Source organism: Cibotium barometz, chromosome 23 (assembly GCF_041138505.1).
Source record: "Cibotium barometz isolate CiBa-2024 chromosome 23, ASM4113850v1, whole genome shotgun sequence".
NCBI lineage: Eukaryota > Viridiplantae > Streptophyta > Polypodiopsida > Cyatheales > Cibotiaceae > Cibotium > Cibotium barometz.
Genome location: NC_141068.1, coordinates 49,400,200 through 49,423,252, shown reverse-complemented (window position 1 = coordinate 49,423,252; position 23,053 = coordinate 49,400,200). Strand labels below are relative to the sequence as shown.

At 44.6% G+C, this 23,053-nt stretch overlaps 1 protein-coding gene across 1 annotated transcript; it reads left to right on the top strand.

The window, feature by feature from the left end:
- The first annotated feature begins 468 nt into the window (after positions 1–468).
- Positions 469–2,880, top strand: LOC147626045 (uncharacterized). Its single transcript, XM_086817608.1, has one exon. It carries the CDS (start codon positions 534–536, stop codon positions 2,505–2,507), a length of 1,974 nt encoding a protein of 657 aa, XP_086673734.1. The 5' UTR covers positions 469–533; the 3' UTR covers positions 2,508–2,880.
- Positions 2,881–23,053: the final 20,173 nt, after the last annotated feature.

The following is a 23,053-nucleotide window of genomic DNA, read 5'->3' as shown; positions in this document are numbered from 1 at the left end:
GGCTGCTTGTTTTGAGGCTTCATATGACGCTTCAAATGGCCTTGGACACCCAAACGGGCGTCAAATTTAAGGCCTGGAGGAGGGTGTAAAGACCCTTAGGCTACCCAAGGTAATCATTCCTTAAAATGTGGCAGATAACTACTCGTGATCATGAGTCCAAGACGACTCTGTGGCAGGTAACTACTCATAGTCATGACCAATCAGATGAGGGCTGGGGACGACGCTCTGACAATGTGTGCACAGTGTGTGTATTCGAAAAGTTTCTTTGCGCAAACGATACCTTGAGCGGCGGACATATTTTTGGTGTTGGGTCGTTTTCCGCCTGGACAATTGGCGCCACGAAGGCGCTAGTCTGTCGGCCCTAAGGATTTAAACTCGGCTGTACACGTGGTCCACGTCATACTCGGAAACAACCCGCGGCAGGTTCAAAAATACAGACAGGGCCAAAAAAAACACATCATACTCCCGCCTACTCACGACTCGCAAGTCACGCCGAAAGACGCATCCCACGTTGCTTCCTCATCACCATCTTCATGTCGCTCATACGTGAGCATTTCTTCCTCTCCCTCTGTGCTTTTCCTTCTCTCAATCGCTCGAAGCCCCAGCTATGGCGGACCCCGAGCTCCCTTTGTGAACCCCTATGGCGAGCCCTAGTAACTTGTTCCATCACATGGCCCCCCTCCCTTGTTTTCCTCCCCCCTTTCCTTCTCTTGCAATTCTTCTTTTTAAAAGCTCTTGCTGTTGCCGCCGCCTCGCCCTCGTGGGTGGAAACCACACCGCCGCCCGCTTCTGCGCCCGTTAAAACAATTACCCTTTTTCTCTTTGGTTTCTTCAACTTCGCGCAACGTGGTCTGGTCCCCCCTCCCCTTCTCTGCTCGCCTCTTGCACCGTCTTTCCTTGAAGCTATGGAGTCTGGCTTCCACAAACAGGGATCTCTCCCCGAGCACAGGCGTGTCGTCCCACGGAAACTTGTCATTCGAACTCTGCTCTTCGCCCTGGTTTTCACCTGCCTCCATTTCCTGTACGTATTGCGCGATGGCTCTCCCTGCGCAGGAGGTAACAGCTGCTTCACTCGCCAAGTCTACCACGGGATAATCGATCTTGCGGTCGGCTTCCGACCTTCAGCCGAGAGCAGTGGTGGCTACATATTCAAGGCGTACGAGGAGAGCATCCAGCTTCAGCTCAGAAAGACGCTAAACCCGGAGGTAAGGAAGCTGTGGACATCCAAAGAATGGAGAAAGAAGGTGGATTCATTCTCTTTTATCTTCACGGATTTAATGAAGGCCAAGATCCTGCAGGCTGGGAACAAGGCGCTCTGCATTGCGGCAGGAGCAGGGCAGGAGGTCCTTGCCCTCAGGGAACTTGCTGTAAACTCCCTCGGCATGGACCTAGTGTCTTCGCGTTCGCTTGTCGTGCAAGGCGACATGCACAGGCTTCCATTTCCAGAAAACGTCTTCGATTTTGAGTTTTCCAACTCATTTGACGTTGCGATGTTCTCCACGATTGTCTGCTCAGAGATTGAGCGGACACTCAAGCCTGGAGGCTTTGCAGTCATCCACGCCTCGAAGGAGACATTGGCAGAAAAGTTTTCCATTAATAACCTGTACAGTGTTGATAGATTAACAGACCTGTTCAAGCATTCTGATGTTGTACATGTGAAGAAAGTGGATGTTTTTGGTCCGGAATACGAGGTGGTGCTCAGAAAACGCCTGCATGACGGAAAAGATGAGAGAAATGCTCAGAGAGGAAAATGCAGTGTAACAAAGCAGAAGGAAAAGCTCATCAGTGAGGCAGAGCCCCTCATCATGGAAGAGCCACTGAAGCCTTGGATCACTCTGAAAGAAAATGCCAAAAACATCAAGTATTTGCCTACTGTCACTGACATTAGTGACAACAATCGCTACTTCTATGTAGACGTCGGTGCAAGAAGCTACCACTCAAGCATAGGCAACTGGTTTGTCAAGAAGTACCCGAAGCAAAGTCAAGATTTCCTTATCTATGCAGTGGAGGCTGATGATTCTTTTGCAGGAGAGTATGAAAAAAGGAAGAATGTGAAGCTCTTGCCATATGCCGCATGGTTGAGGAATGAGAGCTTGGTGTTTGGGGCTAACCCCGAGAACAGGGCTGCAGAAGGTGAGATCGGCATGGGTCGGATCCAAAGCCGGTCAGCACTGCAAGAGCGGGCAGGGGAGAGTATTTTGGCAGAGAAGCAGTTCAAAACTGTGCAAGGGTTTGATTTTGCAGAATGGCTAATGAAGATGGTCACTGTGGACGACTTTGTGGTGATGAAGATGGATGTGGAAGGGGCAGAGTTCGACCTCTTGCCGAGGATGTTGGAAACCGGAGCCATTTGTCTTGTGGATGAGCTTTTCTTGGAGTGCCACTATAACCGATGGCAAAGAAGCAGCCCCTTACGAACATCCAAATTCGAAAGGACATTTGGAGAATGCGTGTCTCTTTTTAAAGCTCTTAGGAGCAATGGAGTGCTTGTCCATCAATGGTGGTAAGAGGCTTTGAGCATCATTATATGTTCAATCTCGTTGATATGCACAAGGCTTCATAGAGTTGTTGATGAGCATAGTTTTGAAGTTGTGGTTTTTAGGGACAATGGCCCAGCACTTTCTTTCTCGTTGCCGGAGCAAAACCTGAAGAAAGTATGCTCTGTTTTGTGGATGGATCTGTCCAGACATATTATCCACTCTTTCCTTATACCAAATTTTTTCTCCATCAAACAGTAGGTAAACATCCAGCATCCTTTTGAGCTGTCCCCTCAATTGTTAAAAAAACATCTGAAGTGTAAGTTTCAGATCTTGCTGGCGAAGTTATAACTTATACTCATGTAAAATCTCATAATAAAAGTATTGCATTCCATTCTTTGCAACCTCCTATGTTAGTGATGCTCTTCTGGAGGGCAAAATACTCACAGATGAATTTTCAAGGTTGAAGCTTGAAGGGTACTGTTTCAAGATGTGTGGGGGGATGTGAAGCTGTTGTTTTCTGGAGTTGGTTTTTGGTAGACTGTGAAGGCCTTTCTGCAGCTCTTTCTTCTCTGGAGTTTTTCCTGGTCTTATGGTTGTGTTTGCGTTGGTGGGTGGGTGGGTGGGTTAAGGCAGTCTCTACGAAGGGGCGTATAAATGGGGGAGGTTCAGGTGGACTGAGGGATGGTAGAAGTGGGTGGAAGAAAGTTGGGGTTGGTGATAGTCGTATGGGTAGTAGTAGGTAGCTTGGTAGGCTTCATAGCTGCGTCCTTTTGCTGAGGCTGAAAGGAAGAGGGTTTGCAGAGCCAGGCCGTTAGCTTGGTGGGCCTCACAGTATCCATTTTGCTGAGGCGGAAGGGCTTATTAGAGTGCTACATGCTCTGTGCGACATAATGATGTAGGCGGCTGGGCTGATCAACCTTCCGTTAATAAATGAAACTAGAGTCCCTTACACCTGTTCTTTGATTAATATATACAAATCTGGATCCTTTTTGTTAGAGAGAATAAGGATTTTTTTAAATCAATAATAAGTATTATATATAAATGAAAAGGGCCAAATACACTTTATGACAAAAAAAAAAAGAGATGAGTTTCTCTTACAGTCCCCTACACTTCACATTTAACTTCACGTAAGAGTATCTTTTTGTTAGAGAGAATAAGGATTTCTCTCTACGTTGACATGTGGCCTTATGTAGTGTGTGGAATGAACTTAGTGTGCCGCCCCTCCCTCCCCATGCACAATAAGCATTTAATTAAGAAGAGAATAAGATAAGCAAGAATTGAGGAGCTTCCAAGCTTGATCTCAATAGTAGATTCTATTATTAAAAGTGACTTTTCGCACCCTCGTGTTGTGTATCTCACATGATTGGTCCTAGTTGTCCCAAATGGTTTCACTTCTACGTGGGCTCCTAAGGATTGAATCTAGATAGTCAACATAGAATTTTGACATGTTAGGGGGTTCATTTGGAATGTGTTCACTATAAACTAGCCTTGTCGGCATGGTTCTTGGTGGCATTAGCTATGGTGGCAATACCATAGGTGGAACATATGATGTTCTATAAGGGTTCTTTGCAAGTTAGGGTTCATTGCTTCATGGGTAGTGTCTGGTCTAGCTGTTGGTGGGGTTGGTAAAGCTAATGGCTAAGGAGCTGCCACCGATAATGTATACACTCTTATCATTCTTGCCATTCGTTGTGCATGGTAACAATTAGATTATTCATGATTTCCATACCTTCTTCAATACCCACACCACTGGTTATCTCTTTCTCTTAAGACTGGGCACTCGTGCACCGTGTGGTTGTTTTGCAAACTGCACACCAAGTCATTTTCCATCTTGGAGCTAAATGTGAATGGCATGTCTCCCTAGGAGAGGCTTTCCACACTTCTTCTAGCCCTTTGATCACTGCCTTAGCAATGTCTTCTAACTTCCATTTTTCTAGTGTCTAAGCTTTTGACTTTGAGTTCCGTCTTGACCAATGAGTCTAGTCTTTTGCATTCCATGGAAGGGATGCCTGTAAAGTTATTATCGAAAGCTATCATATCTAGGCAACACTCCACTAACATCATGTGCCTTCCGGTGTACAATGTGACATGCAACTGTCTGCTTCTCAAACCCTCTATGAACAGTGAGATCAACCTAGTTTGGCTCGATTTTTCCTCAGGAGGGCATCTACTTAAGGCAGATTATATAACCTCTCACCGAGTCATGTTCAAGTTGCTTGAATTGATATAACTAGGATCCGTGGTTGACATCGATTTTCAAGAAGCCCATGGTAAATGCTAGCTCGGGATTCTCCATGGTTTCTTTTTAGGAATCTTCCACCATTTGAAACCATAGCAAAGCATTTCCCTCTAAGGTCAATCCGAAGGCATCGATCTTAGTTTTGGGATTAGGTACTCTCTCAGTTGTACAAATTTGTCTAAATGCAACTAGGTGGCTGGGGATCTGGCTGCTGTAAGGATCCTTTGATCCGTTAAACTTTGGTTCTAGCTTGGATATATGTGAGGCTCTAATCTTGAGATGGCCATGATTGTACTAATCTCTCATTTCTTTAGGTGGTATTACCACCATGGGAACGCCATCTTCTCATTTCATCAAGAATACGAGCTCATGCTCTTGGTTATGGAGGCTGACAACTCAACTCGTAGAAGCCATTTGGACTACATATGTGGGTTTAGCTTTGGGAGGTATTGGTGCATAGGATGGTCTCGGGTACCCATAGGAGGTTGGTACTCCAACAATTGATGCTTGTGGTAAGGTTCTGGGAGCACATTGGCCGTATGTGTCATTGGGTATCCCACTAGCTACTGGTAGACTTATAGCTCTCCGTCCTTGACTCTTTGGCCTCTCAATTTCCCATGCTCCTTAAGCTAGCTCTTTGGCTTCTAAGGGAGTGTTGCTACCCTTGCTCTCTCTTGAGGTACTGCCTCTCTTCAAACGGTACTGTTTTCCCTTGTCCTCTCTTCTTCCTTGATTGGGTATGATGAGGAAGGAATCCAAAAGTTGGCATCCTATCCGAATTCTTGTTCTTTCGTTGGACTACTTCTCCTTGAAGTGATTTCATCTTGAGAGGTTCTTCCTTCTCTTCCTCCTATTGTCCTTTCATTTTGGTAGGCTATGGGTGGTGTGACGCCCCCTACCTAGATGTTATAGTATTCCTTGCCTCCTCGTGTAGGTGTTACCTTCTTCGTCGACGTAGATCGTTGTGCTGGCTGGTAACACTTACTCAGTAGATGCTTTAAGGAATCGAAAATATCCCTGCAAGTCTCTAGGAGTATCAGTGATTGTGTAGAGGTTGCCTGAGGCATCCTTGTACATATCATTAGACCCTCATTGTTGACTCTAAGACTCCTTAAGAAGAATTTATCAATTACATACCCAAAAGTGTTGAGATATCGAGCTCGTCTAGTGAGGCGGTGGACACGGATGACCCGCCTAGGGGATAGGCCCCACACTTACACCACTGGCATGGTTGGTGAGATCTTGGGTGATATGCGGCCAGTGGGATTACAGGCTGTGTGACAGTCATTCTAGAGACTGGTATAGTTATAGCGCCAGCTCATTTAGTTGGGTTCACACTATAGAGAACCCTTGTATGTATTTGGTTGAGTACCTTTCATATTGTGTGTACTCTCATCTTGTATATGGAGTGTTGAGTGTTGAGTGAAGTAGAAGAAGATTTTCAGCCTCTCACCTTGTGTGTTCTCTATTAGGGTTTTGTGAGTGTGTGTGTGCTTGCAAGAGCTCAAGCTCTCTTCCCCCCTGCATCTTTTCATGGTATTAGAGCCAAGTTCGTGCTAAGAGCTGAGCTGCAAGCAAGAGAACCACAAGAAGCGGTACGAGGGTAAGAGCTTCAATTACTCTTCCCTATTTGTGTTGGTGACTACACCCTTGTCGGGAGCTCTACGGGAGGCACCAACAAACGATCTCTGATTGAGGAGCTTTCTTCGCAGAAGTAAAGCTATAGGGCAACTATAACATCTTATCGGACAAAATTTTCTGGGCCGAAAACGCGTTTCGGGTGCGTCTGGACCTTCGTTTTTCAGAAAGCAGGCGATTTCGAGCACTGCGGGTAAGTCATCGATTCTCTGCAGCACTCTGTTTTAAGAACTGCAGGAAGACAGATTGGCTGTGCAGACACTGTGGGTGCTGCAAAGAGGTTGAAAAGATGCAGGGGGGAAGAGAGCTTGAGCTCTTGCAAGCACACACACACACACACACAAAACCCTAATAGAGAACACACAAGGTGAGAGGCTGAAAATCTTCTTCTTCTCTACTCAACACTCAACACACCATATACAAGATAAGAGTACACACAATATGAAAGGTACTCAACCAATACATACACGGGTTCTCTATAGTGTGAACCCGACTAAATGAGCTGGCGCTATAACTATGCCAGTCTCTAGAATGGCTGTCACACAGCCTGTCATCCCACTGGCCGCATATCACCCAAGATCTCACCAACCATGCCGGTGGTGTAAGTGCGGGGTCTATCCCCCAGGCGGGTCATCAGTGTCCACCGCCTCACTAGAGCTCGATATCTCAACACTCCCCCTCGAGCTCAACTCCATCTCATGTACACCAAGCGAAGCCCTGAATCTGCGGAGCTTCTCTGTACCCAATGCTTTGGTGAAGATGTCAGCTACCTGATCCTCTGTGCTGACATAAACAAGGTCAAGGTCTCCTGCCAAGACCTTCTCTCTGACGAAGTGGTAGTGGACCTCTATGTGCTTCGTACGAGCATGAAAGACTGGGTTCCTGGCCAACTGTATACTGCTAATGTTGTCACAAAAAATGACAACTTGTCTATCCACTGATAGACCCAAATCTGCAAGTAGCTTTCTCAACCAAGCTACCTCACATGCTGCCATAGCAGCTCCTCTGTACTCGGCCTCTGTACTCGATAGAGCAACCGTAGGCTGCTTCTTGCTGCTCCAAGTCACAGCAGCACTCCCCAAAGAAAACATGAATCCACTGGTAGATCTTCTATCTGAGATACTACCAGCCCAATCAGCATCTGTGTACCCATGTACACATATCTCTGTCCCAGTCTCATAGAATAGTCCACAATGCAAAGTAGACCTCACATACCTCAGTATGCGTCTGACTGCATCCAAATGCGGTTTCCGTGGAACCTGCATAAACTGACTCACCAACCCAACAGCATAGCTCAAATCTGGTCTGGTGATCGTCATGTAGATCAAACTTCCTACTATGCTCCTGTACATAGTAGGATCCTCCAAGATCTCTCCTGAATCTGCACTCAACTTGCCATTCTGATCCAATGGCACAGAAATAGGCTTACAGCCTGTCATACCATACTTGGACAACATGTCCAAGCCATACTGTCTCTGCAGTAATCCAATACCATGTGGTGACCTAATCACCTCAATGCCCAAGCAATATCTGAGCTCCCCCAGATCCTTCATCTCGAACTTCTGTCTAAGCTAGATCTTTACATCAAAGATCTCTGCATCATGGTCCCCCGTAATGATCAAGTCATCTACATAGATGACAACAAGCACAACCCCTCTATCACCATGTCTCACGTACAATGAGAAATCTGCATTGGCTACATGAAAGCCAATAGTGACAAGATATTCAGAAATCTTGTCAGACCATGCTCTTGGTGCTTGCTTTAAGCCATACAAGGCTTTCTTCAACCTGCAAACATGCTCGGGGTGACCCACATCCTCATAACCAGGTGGCTGCAACATATACACCTCTTCTTGCAAATCCCCATGCAAGAATGCATTCTTTACATCCATCTGATGTAAAGACCATTGCTTTGACGCAGCCACTGCTATCACAACTCTCACCGTTGCCATCTTGGCAACTGGGCTGAAAGTTTCCTCATAATCAATCCCATATGTCTGCGCATATCCTTTGGCTACCAATCTAGCCTTGTACCTGTTTATGCTTCCATCACTGTTATGTTTAACTTTGTACACCCACTTGCATCCAATGGCTTTCTTGCCTTCAGGCAATTGCACTAAATCCCAAGTTTCATTTCCATATAGTGCATCCATCTCCTCATCCATAGCTTTCTCCCAACACACATTTCCAATAGCCTCATCAATGCATGTGGGCTCAACAACCTGCACAACCTTTGCCATATATACATAGTGATGTGCCACATAACCATCATAGGTAAATCTCTGCACAGGATTTCTAACTCTCCCAGATCTTCGCAGCTTCTCATTCATGGCTTCCATAGCCTTCTTTACACCAGGTGTTCTCATAGCTGGGATCCCAAGCTCCTCATCAAGACTCATATCTGAGCCACTAGACTCTCCATCAACATGAGAATGCCCTGCAGAAATGTCAGGCATACCAAGGGGCTCAACCACTTTCTCTTTTCCTTTACGTGATGTACTAATCACATTTGCAGGGCTGGTATTATGACGCAGCCTGCCACTCCATGGTCTATCAATAGACCCACTAGATGAGGACTCTCCTGGTCCACTCAAAGACTGTGATTGCTGACCTGCATTCTGTGCAACCACACTTCCACTCACATCAGCCCCAATAGCTTCTTTTTCAGCAGCATACCAACTGCTCATCTCATCAAAGACAACATCCCTGCTTACCCTCAACTCACGTGTAGCAGGGTTATAACACCTGTATCCCTTTTGCTCAAGGGAATATCCAATAAACACACATTTTTCAGCTTTCGGATCCAGCTTAGTTCTCAGCTCATCTGGCACATGCACATATGCAATGCATCCAAAAACTTTCAGATGAGACAAATCTGGTTTTCTGCCAGTAAACTTCTCCTCTGGAGTTACATCATGTATGGCTGCAGTTGGAGTCCTGTTCATGATGTATACTGCTGTAGAAACAGCCTCAGCCCAATAGCAATGCGGCATATTCTTCTCTTCCATCAATGCTCGCGCAATCTCAGCAATGTGCCTGTTTTTCCGCTCAGCAACTCCATTTTGCTGCGGAGTATATCTGCATGTGAACTGTCTCCGAATACCATTCTTCTTCAAAAATTCAGAGAACTCATTGGAGAAGTATTCTCCCCCTCCATCTGACCTTAGGCACTTGACATATTTTCCTGTTTGCTTTTCAACCAAAACTCTGAAATTCTGAAAGTGAGTGAAAACCTCACTCTTCTCCTTCATGAAATATACCCACACTTTCCTTGTGTGGTCATCAATGAAAGTGACATAGTACCTGCAGCCTCCCATAGACACGGTCTTCGTAGGACCCCATACATCTGAATGCACAACATCTAGTGCATTTCTGCTCACATATCTGTTATGTGGAAACATATGCTTTGTTTGCTTCCCAAATTGGCATGCTTCACATATTTTCTGCATACCTTCCACTTTAAATTTTGGCAGCCCTGTCACAATTCCTTTTGTCTGCATAGACTTCAATCTCTGCACATTTACATGTCCAATTCTTTTATGCCATATGTCTGTGTCTGCAACAACTCCTGAACCATTTGCAAACATCGCAGCACTCATTTCAGGCATGTCTACATCCAACGTAAACATTCTGCCCACTCTGTTGCCTTTTGCAACCAACCTGCACTTGTCTTTGAAATCTTCAACATAACACCCATCAGGGTTAAACCGAACCTGCAAACCCTGCTCAATCATCTGGCCAACTCAAACCAGATTCTTTGTTATGTTCGGTACATGAAGTACATCTGCAAGGTACTTCACTTTGCCATCCTGCATAGATAATGGCACATCTCCAACGTGGGCAATTGGATGAGCAGTGTCATCCCCTGTTTCCACAAAACCTGGTCTTTCCGGGTTCTTCATCTCCTTGAACCACTCCCCATGACTCGTCATGTGGTTCGAAGCGCCTGAGTCCACATACCATACATTATCTTTTTGTGCTGCATCAACATTTTCAGACATGGCATTTACAACATGCTGCATAACAAACAACCTTTCATTGTCCTCATTATTTCTGCTTGAGGATGCATAGTTGTTTTGCTGCACTTTCCCATTTTGCATGTCAGCCTGCTTCTTATAACATTCTGACTGCACATGTCCTGGCTTACCACAATAGTAGCATTCACGTGCATCATTATATTGCCTTTGCCAATTTCCACGGCCTCTTTGACTCCCCCTGCCTCTGAATCTGCCTCTTCCACCTGCGTGTTGTTGTTGTTGGTGATTCTGGGACTGTTGTTGTTGTTGCTGCTGCTGCTGGCCATAATTCTGATTACCTGTTCGGCCACCTCCTTGACCGCGTCCACGGCCTCCTCTACCTCGTCCTCTTCCTGAACTCGTGTAGAAGGCCTGTTGCTCTGAACTGTTTTTGCTTTGTGAAGACTGTTGGTCTTCACCCAAGTTCTTCTCTTCGATAATCAGCATAGACACCAAATCTGTAAAGTTGGGAATGTTTTCCCGAGTCTGGATAGACGTCTTAAACGCCTTGTATTGTGGCCCGAGACCACGTAGACAGACTTCCACCTTGTCATCATCATCTACTGATACACCAATAGATGCAAGGGATTCCACAATGCCCTTTATCTTCAACGCATAGTCATTCACAGACATGCTCTTTTTCTCGACAGTATGAAGTTCATTCTTCAACTGTATCTTACGTGCCTTGGTATTTGTTTCATAAAGCTTTACCAAAGTGTCCCACGCCTCCTTGGGGGACTTGGCATCCTGAATGTGCCCAATCATGGTGTCCTGTATACTAATGGAAAGCCAATACATTACTTTCCTGGCTCCTTGGTTCCAGTCTTTAAACTCTTTCACATCTGCAGCAGTCGAATTTATATCCGGTATCTCCGGTGCCTCTTCATGCTCACCTTCAATGTAGTCCCAATAGCCTTTTCCCATCAAGAAATTAGTCAGCCTGAACCTCCAAGCATGGAAGTTATTCTTATCCAGCTTCTCAGCCACAATCTGTGTTATGCCATCATTAGACATCTTGCCAAACACACAATTTTACCAGAAACTGCACTCTGGTTTTTCTGCACAAATGCTGTATTTTCTGCACAGCGGTACTGTAGTACTCTCAAATGTCACAACCAGTGACTTCAATGCACATATATACACCCAATGGCAACTGTAGACCTCTTTGCAGCACCCACAGTGTCTGCACAATCAATCTGTCTTCCTGCAGTTCTTAAAACAGAGTTCTGCAGAGAATCGGTGACTTACCCGCAGTGCTCGAAATCGCCTGCTTTCTGAAAAACGGAGGTCCAGACGCGCCCGAAACGCGTTTTCGGCCCGTGTATGGTAGTCCGAAGGACTGTATAGTTGCCCTGTAGCTTCACTCTCGCGAAGAAAGCTCCTCAATCGGAGATCGTTTGCCGGTGCCTCCCGTAGAGCTCCCGACAAGGGTGTAGTCACCAACACAATAGGGAAGAGTAGTTGTAGCTCTTACCCTCGTACCGCTTCTTGTGGTTCTCTTGCTTGCAGCTCAGCCCTTAGCACGAACCAGGCTCTGATACCATGAAAAGATGCAGGGGGGAAGAGAGCTTGAGCTCTTGCAAGCACACACACACACACACACACAAAACCCTAATAGAGAACACACAAGGTGAGAGGCTGAAAATCTTCTTCTTCTCTACTCAACACTCAACACACCATATACAAGATAAGAGTACACACAATATGAAAGGTACTCAACCAATACATACACGGGTTCTCTATAGTGTGAACCCGACTAAATGAGCTGGCGCTATAACTATGCCAGTCTCTAGAATGGCTGTCACACAGCCTGTCATCCCACTGGCCGCATATCACCCAAGATCTCACCAACCATGCCAGTGGTGTAAGTGCGGGGCCTATCCCCCAGGCGGGTCATCAGTGTCCACCGCCTCACTAGAGCTCGATATCTCAACAGAGGTCAACAGTTGCCATTGGGTGTATGTATGCACATTGAGGTCACTGGTTATGACATTTGAGAGTACTACAGTACCGCTACTACCGCTACAGAAAATACAGTAGTTGTGCAAGACAAACCAGAGTGCTATTTCTAGTAAAATTGTGTGTCTGGTAAGATGTCAAATGATGGCATAACCCAAATTGTAGCTGAGAAGCTTGATAAGAATAACTTCCATGCTTGGAGGTTCAGGTTGACGAATTTCCTGATGGGAAAGGACATAAATCCGACTGCTGCAGATGTGAAAGAGTTTAAATACTGGAACCAAGGAGCCAGGAAAGTTATGTATTAGTATACAGGATACCATGATTGGGAACATTTAGGATGCCAAGTCTCCCAAGGAGGCGTGGGACACCTTGGTAAAACTCTATGAAACAAATACCAAGGCACGTAAGATACAGTTGAAGAATGAACTTCATACTATGGAGAAAAAGAGCATGTCTATGAATGACTATGCATTGAAAATAAAGGGTATTGTGGAATCCCTTGCATCTATTGGTGTGTCACTAGATGATGATGATAAGGTGGAAGTCTATCTACGTGGTCTCAGGCCATAATACAAGGCATTCAAGACGTCTATTCAGACTCGGGAAAACATTCCCAACTTTACAGATTTGGTGTCTATGCTGATTATAGAAGAGAAGAGCTTGGGTGAAGACCAACAGTCTTCACCAAACAAAAACAGTTCAGAGCAACAGGCCTTCTACACAAGTTCAGGTAGAGGACGAGGTAGAGGAGGCCGTGGACGCGGTCAAGGAGGTGGCCGAACAGGTAATTAGAATTATGGCCAGCAGCAGCAACAACAACAGTCCCAGAATACACAACAACAACATCAACAACACACAGGTGGAAGAGGCAAATTCACAGGCAGGGGGAGTCAAAGAGGACGTGGAAATTGGCAAAGGCAATATAATGATGCACGTGAGTGCTTTTATTGTGGTAAGCCCGGCGGACATGTGCAGGCAGAATGTTATAAGAAGCAGGCTGACATGCAAAATGGGAAAGTGCAGCAGAACAACTATGCATCCTTAAGCAAAAACAATGAGGATAATGAAAGGTTGTTTGTTATGCAGCATGTCATAAATGCCATGTCTGAAAATGTTGAAGCAGCACAAAAAGATGATGTATGGTATGTGGATTCAGGTGCTTCGAACCACATGACAAGTCATGGGGAGTGGTTCAAGGAGATGAAAATCCTTGAAAGACCAGGTTTTGTGGAAACAGGGGATGACACTGCTCATCCAATTGCCCATGTTGGAGATGTGCCATTGTCTATGCAGGATGGCAAAGTGAAGTACCTTGCAGATGTACTTCACGTTCTGAACATAACAAAGAATCTGGTTTTAGTTGGCCAGATGATTGAGCAGGGTTTGCAGGTTCGGTTTAACCCTGATGGTTGTTATGTTGAAGACTTTAAAGACAAGTGCAGGTTGGTTGCAAAAGGCAACAGAGTGGGCAGAATGTTTACGTTGAATGTAGACATGCCTAAAATGAGTGCTGCGATGTTTGCAAATGGTTCAAGAATTGTTGCAGACACAGACATTTGGCATAAAAGAATTGGACATGTGAATGTGCAGAGAATGAAGTCTATGCAGACTAAAGGAATTGTGACAGGGCTGCCAAAATTTAAAGTGGAAGGTATGCAGAGAATATGTGAAGCATGCCAATTTGGAAAGCAAACAAAGCATGTATTTCCACGTAACAGATATGTGAGCAGAAATGCACTAGATGTTGTGCATTCAGATGTATGGGGTCCTACGAAGACCATGTCTATGGGAGGCTGCATGTATTATGTGACATTCATTGATGACCATACAAGTGTGGGTATATTTCATGAAGGAGAAGAGTGAGGTGTTCACTCACTTTCAGGCTTTCAGAGCTTTGGTTGAAAAGCAAACAGGGAAATATGTAAAGTGCCTAAGGTCAGATGGAGGGGGAGAGTACTTCTCCAATGAGTTCTCTGAATTTTTGAAGAAGAATGGTATTCGGAGATAGTTTACATGCAGATACACTCCGCAGCAAAATGGAGTTGCTGAGCAAAAAAACAGGCACATTGCTGAGATTGCGCAAGCATTAATGGAAGAGAAGAATATGCCGCATAGCTATTGGGCTGAGGCTATTTCTACAGCAGTATACATCATGAACAGGACTCCAACTGCAGCCATACATGATGTAACTCCAGAGGAGAGGTTTACTGGCAGAAAACTTGATTTGTCTCATTTGAAAGTTTTTGGATGCATTGCATATGTGCATGTGCCAAATGAGCTGAGAACTAAGCTGAATCCAAAAGCTGAAAAATGTGTGTTTATTGGATATTCCCTTAAGCAAAAGGGATACAGGTGTTATAACCCTGCTACACGTGAGTTGAGGGTAAGCAGGGATGTTGTCTTTGATGAGATGAGTAGCTGGTATGCTGCTGAAAAAGAAGCTGTTGGGGCTGATGTGAGTGGAAGTGTGGTTGCACAGAATGGAGGTCAGCAATCACAGTCTTTGAGTGGACCAAGAGAGTCCTCATCTAGTAGGTCTGTTGATAGACCATGGAGTGGCAGGCTGCGTCATAATACCAGTCCTGCAAATATGATTAGTACATCACGTAAAGGAAAAGAGAGCCCCTTGGTATTCGTGACATTTCTGTAGGGCATTCTCATGTTGATGGAGAGTCTAGTGGCTCAGATATGAGCCTTGATGAGGAGCTTGGGATCCCAGCTATGAGAACACCTGGTGTAAAGAAGGCTATGGAAGCCATGAATGAAAAGCTGCAAAGATCTGGGAGAGTGAAAAACCCTGTGCAGAGGTTTACCTATGATGGTTATGTGGCATATCATTATGCATATATGGCAAAGGTTGTGCAGGTTGTAGAGCCCACATGCATTGATGAGGTTGTTGGAAATGTGTGTTGGGAGAAAGCTATGAATGAGGAGATGAATGCACTATATGGAAATGAAACTTGGGATTTAGTACAATTGCCTGAAGGCAAGAAAGCCATTGGATGCAAGTGGGTGTACAAAGTAAAAAATAATAGTGATAGAAGCATAAACAGGTATAAGGCTAGGTTGGTAGCCAAAGGATATGCACAGACATATGGCATTGATTATGAGGAAACTTTCAGCCCAGTTGCCAAGATTGCAACAGTGAAAGTTGTGATAGTAGTGGCTGCGTCAAAGCAATGGTCTTTACATCAGATGGATGTAAAGAATGCATTCTTGCATGGGGATTTGCAAGAAGAGGTGTACATGTTGCAGCCACCTGGTTATGAGGATGTGAGTTACCCCGAGCATGTTTGCAGGTTGAAGAAAGCCTTGTATGGCTTAAAACAAGCACCAAGAGCATGGTCTGACAAGATTTCTGAATATCTTGTCACTATTGGCTTTCATGTAGCCAATGCAGATTTCTCGCTGTATGTGAGACATGGTGATAGAGGGGTTGTGCTTGTTGTCATCTATGTAGATGACTTGATCATTACGGGGGACCATGATGCAGAGATCTTTGATGTAAAGATCTTGCTTAGACAGAAGTTCGAGATGAAGGATCTGGGGGAGCTCAGATATTTCTTGGGCATTGAGGTGATTAGGTCACCACATGGTATTGGATTACTGCAGAGACAGTATGGCTTGGACATGTTGTCCAAGTATGGTATGACAGGCTATAAGCCTATTTTTGTGCCATTGGATCAGAATGGCAAGTTGAGTGCAGATTTAGGAGAGATCTTGGAGGATCCTACTATGTATAGGTGCATAGTAGGAAGCTTGATCTACATGACGATCACCAGACCAGATTTGAGCTATGCTGTTGGGTTGGTGAGTCAGTTTATGCAGGTTCCACGGAAATCGCATTTGGATGCATTGAAACGCATACTGAGGTATGTGAGGTCTACTTTGCATTGTGGACTATTTTATGAGACTGGGACAGAGACATGTGTACATGGCTACAAGATGCTGATTGGGCTGGTAGTATCTCATATAAAAGATCTACTAGTGGCTTCATGTTTTCTTTGGGGAGTGCTGCTTTGACTTGGAGCAGCAAGAAGCAGCCTACGGTTGCTCTATCCAGTACAGAGGCTGAGTACAGAGGAGCTGCTAGCTGCTATGGTAGCATGTGAGGTAGCTTGGTTGAGAAAGCTACTTGCAGATTTGGGTCTATTAGTGGATAGACAAGTTGTCGTTTTCTGTGACAACATTAGTAGTATACAGTTGGCCAGGAACCCAGTTTTTCATGCTCGCACGAAGCATATAGAGGTCCACTATCATTTTGTTAGAGAGAAGGTCTTGGCAGGAGACCTTGACCTTGTTTATGTCAACACACAGGATCAGGTAGCTGACATCTTCACCAAAGCATTGGGTACAGACAAGCTCCGCAGATTCAGAGCTTCACTTGGTGTACATGGGATGGAGTTGAGCTCGAGGGGGAGTGTTGAGATATTGAGCTCGTCTAGTGAGGCGGTGGACACTGATGACCCGCCTGGGAGATAGGCCCCACACTTACACCACTGGCATGGTTGGTGAGATCTTGGGTGATATGCGGCCAGTGGGATGACAGGCTGTGTGACAGCCATTCTAGAGACTGGCATAGTTATAACGCCAGCTCATTTAGTTAGGTTCACACTATAGAGAACCCTTGTATGTATTTGGTTGAGTACCTTTCATATTGTGTGTACTCTCATCTTGTATATAGTGTGTTGAGTGTTGAGTGAAGTAGAAGAAGATTTTCAGCCTCTCACCTTGTGTGTTCTCTATTAGGGTTTTGTGAGTGTGTGTGTGCTTGTAAGAGCTCAAGCTCTCTTCCCCCCTGCATCTTTTCAAAAAGTCCTTCTGGATTTGGTGGCTTTTTGTAATCTTGTGGGCCTTTCTATCTCAATAGCCATATTCCTCTTGATCTCCCTTGTTGGGGAACATATCCTCCTGTCAAAGTCCAGATAGAACTCCCTACCACTCACAAGTTGTCCGAGAGGTCTGGCTCAATTTTGCACAAGGACGACATTGGCCATGTCTCCAAGAGTATCCCATTCTTATCAATGAAGATGTGAAAAGTTGGTTAGTTATATGGAAGCCGTAGCATTGTAAAAGTGTACGCTTCTTGTGTTACTGGCCTAGTCGTAGTGTTGTAAAAAGTGTACGGTTCTTGTGTTACTGGCCTAGCCCTTAACTTATTCACTCATGGTCCTCCTTGTGTTACTAGCCTAGCCTTTAACTTGTTTGTTCATGGCCCTTCTCTCACCCGTTGGTCTTTTGTCTTGGGGTCTTTTGGCTCCTATCGATGAATCTCCTATATAAACGCTTCGTGGTCTCGTTCAACCATTTCTATGTTTGGACACTGAATTGGGATGATGCCCCACAATCCTGATCTAGTATCCTCCATTGTGAAGGATTGGAATCTAGAGCTACTAGGGTTTAGATTGACTCTTGGTCTCCCAAGTGTTGGTACGTACGATAATGTTTCATGTTTAAATGTTGGGTATGAGAATGAAGTCACAATGATTTGGCCCGAATGTAAATGCATAAGCACTTACTCCAATGTTAGAATCACTCGCGGGGATTATTTTTATGATTATTCTTAGTTTTCTAATGTTTTTGGGTTTTCTATTCTTTTTCTTATTTTTTTAGTTTTTTTGGATAATTTTATTGGTATTTTTAGTTTTTTTTTGGTTTTTTAATGTTTAGAAGGTTTTATATTTTTTATGGTTTTTCCTCAGGATTTAGTAGGTCAAAAGTCTGAGGTTATGGTCAAAAGTCTGAGGTTATGGTCAAATCCGTGGCATTGACAAGTTCTTTGAATTTTTAATGACTCTATAATTTTATCCCAGTAGGATCAAATGATCCTACTCGAGTGATTCACCTCCGAATGATCCTTCTTGAAAACTATTTCTATAAAAAACGATTCCACTAGAAATGATTCTAGCTTAAATGATTCTAGACAAAAAGATCCTTGTTTAGAATGATTCTTGTCAGAACGATTCGATTAAAATGATTCAACTGTAGAATGCATTATTCAAGAATTGGGTGATCCTACATTTGTGATCGGAATGATTAGACCATGGCGATCATAGGTTTTGGACAATTCACCCCTTGTTGGACTACAACAATTCCACTCCTGGGTCGGCGATTGTAGTTTTTAGGATCAATCAATTGTCTGCTAACTGTGAGTGTCAGTCAAGCAATGCCACTGCGGTGTAATTACTACACGTTCAGTAAATATTCCTTATAAAGTAACAAGCTGAAGCTTATACAAGTTGTTGCACCAAATTCCTTTCCCAAAAACATTACCCCGCTAGCATCTGTGAGACGACTGCACCAACACCTTCATGTCACAGTCAACTATGGCCACAGTAGACAGTAGATTCCTCTTGATGTCTGGAACATAAAGGACACTGAACAACTTCTTATTATTACCATTACTAGAAGTAAAAGACATAGTATAACTGAACCCATGGCTCAACATTTGGCATCAATTTCGATTGCTATTAGGATGGACTCCCCCACAGGCTTAAATGAGGTATACATGCCCTTTTGATTAGCCATATGTCGAGATGCTTCACTATTGATGATCCATGAACCGTCAAAAGACATATGACTAGGCTTGTCTCATAGGTAGAAACACTTTGCCTTAGATTTCTTCTTCTTTTCATAAGAATTAGTCTTATCGGTTTCTCTTTGCATGTTATTTCCATACAAAAAGTTTCATGTTCTTAGTTAGGTCATATATTTACTTAAATCCCTTGAAGGGATCTAGGTGAGATGTATTCTTTAATCATTATAAAGGTAGAGGTTATTTTTCAGCAGTATTTTATGAGTTTTTTTCAGGAGTATTTTATGAGTTTTCAGTAGTATTTTATGAGTTTTTTCATTTTTACAAGCTTTAACAGTATGGGTTTTGCTAATGTGGACTCAATGATGTGTCCATGTCAACATGTGACATGGCATGGGTATGCATACATACACACACGATTTGCACATACATACATGAAATGCACATGGGCATGTACATACATACATACATACATTCATACATACATACACATATCTATGCTTAACCATGCATGTGCATACATGCCATTCACTATGGCCATGTACATACTCAAGATATGTGCATGGCCATGGTGCATGGCATCCCATATGCCTTAGAGAGACTGCCTATGCCATTTACACGTTGCTAAAGTGTTGCCAATGTGTAGAAATTCTTGTCCATAAATAGAATATGTTGAGACAAGGATTCTCATGCTCCCAATTCCAAGAAAGGGTTGCACAAGTTCTTCACATGCTTGCATACTCAAAAGGGTCTTTGTGTTGACAAGAAGGGTTGCGTGTGTTCACATGCTTGTTGTAATGTTATGATATAAGGCTTCAAATGCTCATATTTTGGCAAAAGGCCTTCCCATGTGCAAAAAAGTTTGTCCATGCCCAAAAAGGCCTTGCCCATGCACAGGAAGGCCTCTCCATGTGCAGAAAGGCCTATACATGCTTGTTCAGGGGCTCCTTATGATATTTATATTTGGGGAAAGTATACACCTTGCTAAGGGAGGCTTGGCCATGCTTTAAACATTCTGACATAGGGCTTCCTATCATGCTCCCAACAACTGTGGGTAGAATGCATGATTATGCATAGAAATACATGTCCACGTGTAGAAAGGTGTATCCATGCTTAGAACTTCCTGCTGAGACAAGGCTTTGTAATTCCATGAAATTTATGTACAAGTCCTTCACATGTTGGCATAGGGGTTGCTTATAATATTTATATGTTGAGAAAGGTCACACCTTGCTAAGAGAGGCTTGGTCATGCTATAAGAATTTTGGTATAGGGATTTGACATGATGGGAACGAGCTAGCAATTCTAAGGGAGGGTTCTAAAGCTGTTTACATGTTCAAAAAGGGCATCTATTACCTAAGGTGCACTTGTTCTTCACTTGCTTACAAGAAGGCATACACTTTTCCTTCACATGCTCGTATAAGGAGGGTTTAGGCCCACATAGGGGGTATATGGTGGTACTAAGCATTCTATCCACCCTTATAATACCCTCTTCACCATCTCTTGAATCTTTCCCACTGACTCTTTTGATGAGCCTTGTTGGACCTCATGATCATGGTGTCCAAGGTGGAACATTAAATGTGTGAATGTACTGTCTTGTGTCATAACTTAATAAACCGATCCTCTCTCTCTCTCTCTCTCTCTCTCTCTCTCTCTCTACTAAATGAATCCCACAATGAGTAGTTCATATAGTTCTTTGTCTGGTACAAGACGATATTTCAGCACGAGTTCTGTTCTCCGAGCGAACCTTTTCAATTGAGGAAAAAATCAAGCGACACATTTCAAGGAGCACGCACACAAGAAGGCTAAGGTGAGTAATCAGAACACCATAGGCTAAGGTCAGTAATGAAAACGCCAAGAAGGCTAAGGCTAGTAATGTTTGCTACAATTCAACACATCTAGGAATGGATTACATGTGTTTTTGTATAGAGCTTTTCGTTCATAGCTAGTACACCTTTAGAGTTCATTAGTAAATGAAAAGTTTCATGCAAATCATTACGATTCAAAATCAATTATAAAATTATAGTTTGGAGTCCTAACCAACACCAAGACATGTGTATCGAGATTGAAACATATGACAACAAAAGAGAACACAACAAAGCATATGACACTTTTCAAACTTCCTTAATAACATTGCAGGAATGGGAGGACTCCTGGCTATATAAAGCCCCACTTGAAACAATGGATGCTCTCGATAATGGGAGGACTGGCCATGAGTCCTCCTATTCTTCGGGAGGAGTCTTGGCTATACTAGTGCTTGAAACAACTCCACCTTTGTGAGCGCATCTTGGTGCATGAACTCATGTCTCATAGGCTTCAAGCCAAGCACTTAGATGTAAATATAGTAAATATGCTTGCATGGGACATATGTCAGCTTTTTTCTCTCTCTTTTCTAGAATCCTTTGCATGATCATCTAGGGAACTCAGCTATTGTCACTGAATAGTTCAATCCCAAGGCCCTTGACACTTATGTACTAACATAAAACACATGAGACTCATTACAAACTGCAGGTGCTTCTCTAATTATCTGCACATCCAATGTTCTCCCTTTCTGAATATTGCCAAACTCCTCAAGCAGGTACCGACGTCTCAATAACTTGATTCTCATTGACAATCCAATAATGCTCTGGTGTACTATTACGAAACCAAATAAATCCTCCCACCGTTCCACTAGGGCATTGTTGACATCGCCAAAACAAGGTCTATCAACGGATTTATATTCTCCTTTGGGAGTGGTGCTTTGACATGGAGCAACAAGAAGTAGCCAACAGTTTCCTTGTCGAGTACAGAGGCAAAGTATAGGGGTGCTACAATGGCAGGAGTGTGATTTTTGAGGGAGCTTGGTGGGGAGCTTTTCTTGGCTCTCCTCTCTCTCTACTTGAACTATCTCTCTCTAACTATTGCCACCACCATCTCTACCCACCACCACCTAGCCCAGCCCAGCCCACCCTCCCTCTCTCTCCTCTCCACCCTCTTCCCTCTCTCTATCTCTTTCTCTTTGTCCCACCACCGCCCAGCCCATACTACCCTCTCTATCCTTCCCTCCCCCTCTCTCCTCCCTCCCTTTCACTCTCCCGCCCTCTCTCTCTCCTTCTCTCACACTCCCTCTCTCTCCTCCTCTCTTCCTTTCTCTCTCCCACCCTCCCTCTCTCTTATCTCTCCCACCCACCCTCCCTCTCCTCTCTCTCTTCCTTTCTCTCTCCCACCCACCCTCTCTCTCATCTCTCCCACCCTCCCTCTCTCTCCTCTATCCCTTCCTTCTTCTCTCCCACCTCCCTCTCTCTCCTTTTCCCAGCCACCCACCCTCCCTCTCCTCTCTCTCTCTCTCTCTCCCTCTCCCTCTCCTTTCACTCTCCCACCCTCTCCTCTCTCTCTCTCTCCCTCCCTTTCCTTCTCCCACCCTCTTCCCTCTCTCTATCCCTGCCCCACCACCGCCTAGCCCACACTACCCTCTCTCTCCTTCTCCCACGCTCTTCCCTCCTCCTCTCTCTATCCCTGACCCACCACCGCCTAGCCCACACTACCCTCTCTCTCCTTCTCCCACGCTCTTCTCTCCTCCTCTCTCTTCCCTGCCTTTCACTCTCCCACCCACCCTCCCTCTCCTCTCCCTCTGTCCTTTTCTCTCTCCCACCCTCCCTCTCTCTCCTTCTCCCACCCTCCTTCTCTCTCATATCTCCCACCCTCCCTCTCCCTCTTTCTCCCTCCCTCCCTCTCTCTCATCTCTCCCTTCCTTTCTCTCTCCCACCCTCCCTCTCTCTCCTCTCCCTCCCTCCCTGTTGCTCTCCCACCCTCCCTTCTCTCCTTCTCCCACCCTCTTCCCTCTCTCTCTCCTTGTCCCACCACCGCCCAGCCCCACACTACCCTCTCTCTCCTTCTCCCACCCTCTTCCCTTCCTTTCAATGTCCCACCCTCCCTCTCTCTCCTTCTCTCACCCTCCCCCCCTCTCTGTCCTTGCCCCACCCTCCTTATACATAATCTCTTTATCCAGATGTTATTACATGTGGATGCTATTATATGTGCATGTGATTGCATGGTACTCCATGCCCTTTGCACGTGATTTCATAGCATTTAAAGCCTTTGCATGTGATGGCATATCTTTGCATGTGAGTACAATCAACAAGGTGAATAATTTCAAGATTTATACATACAAGCTATCTACTATGCCTTGCGTATGAACCAATGAAGA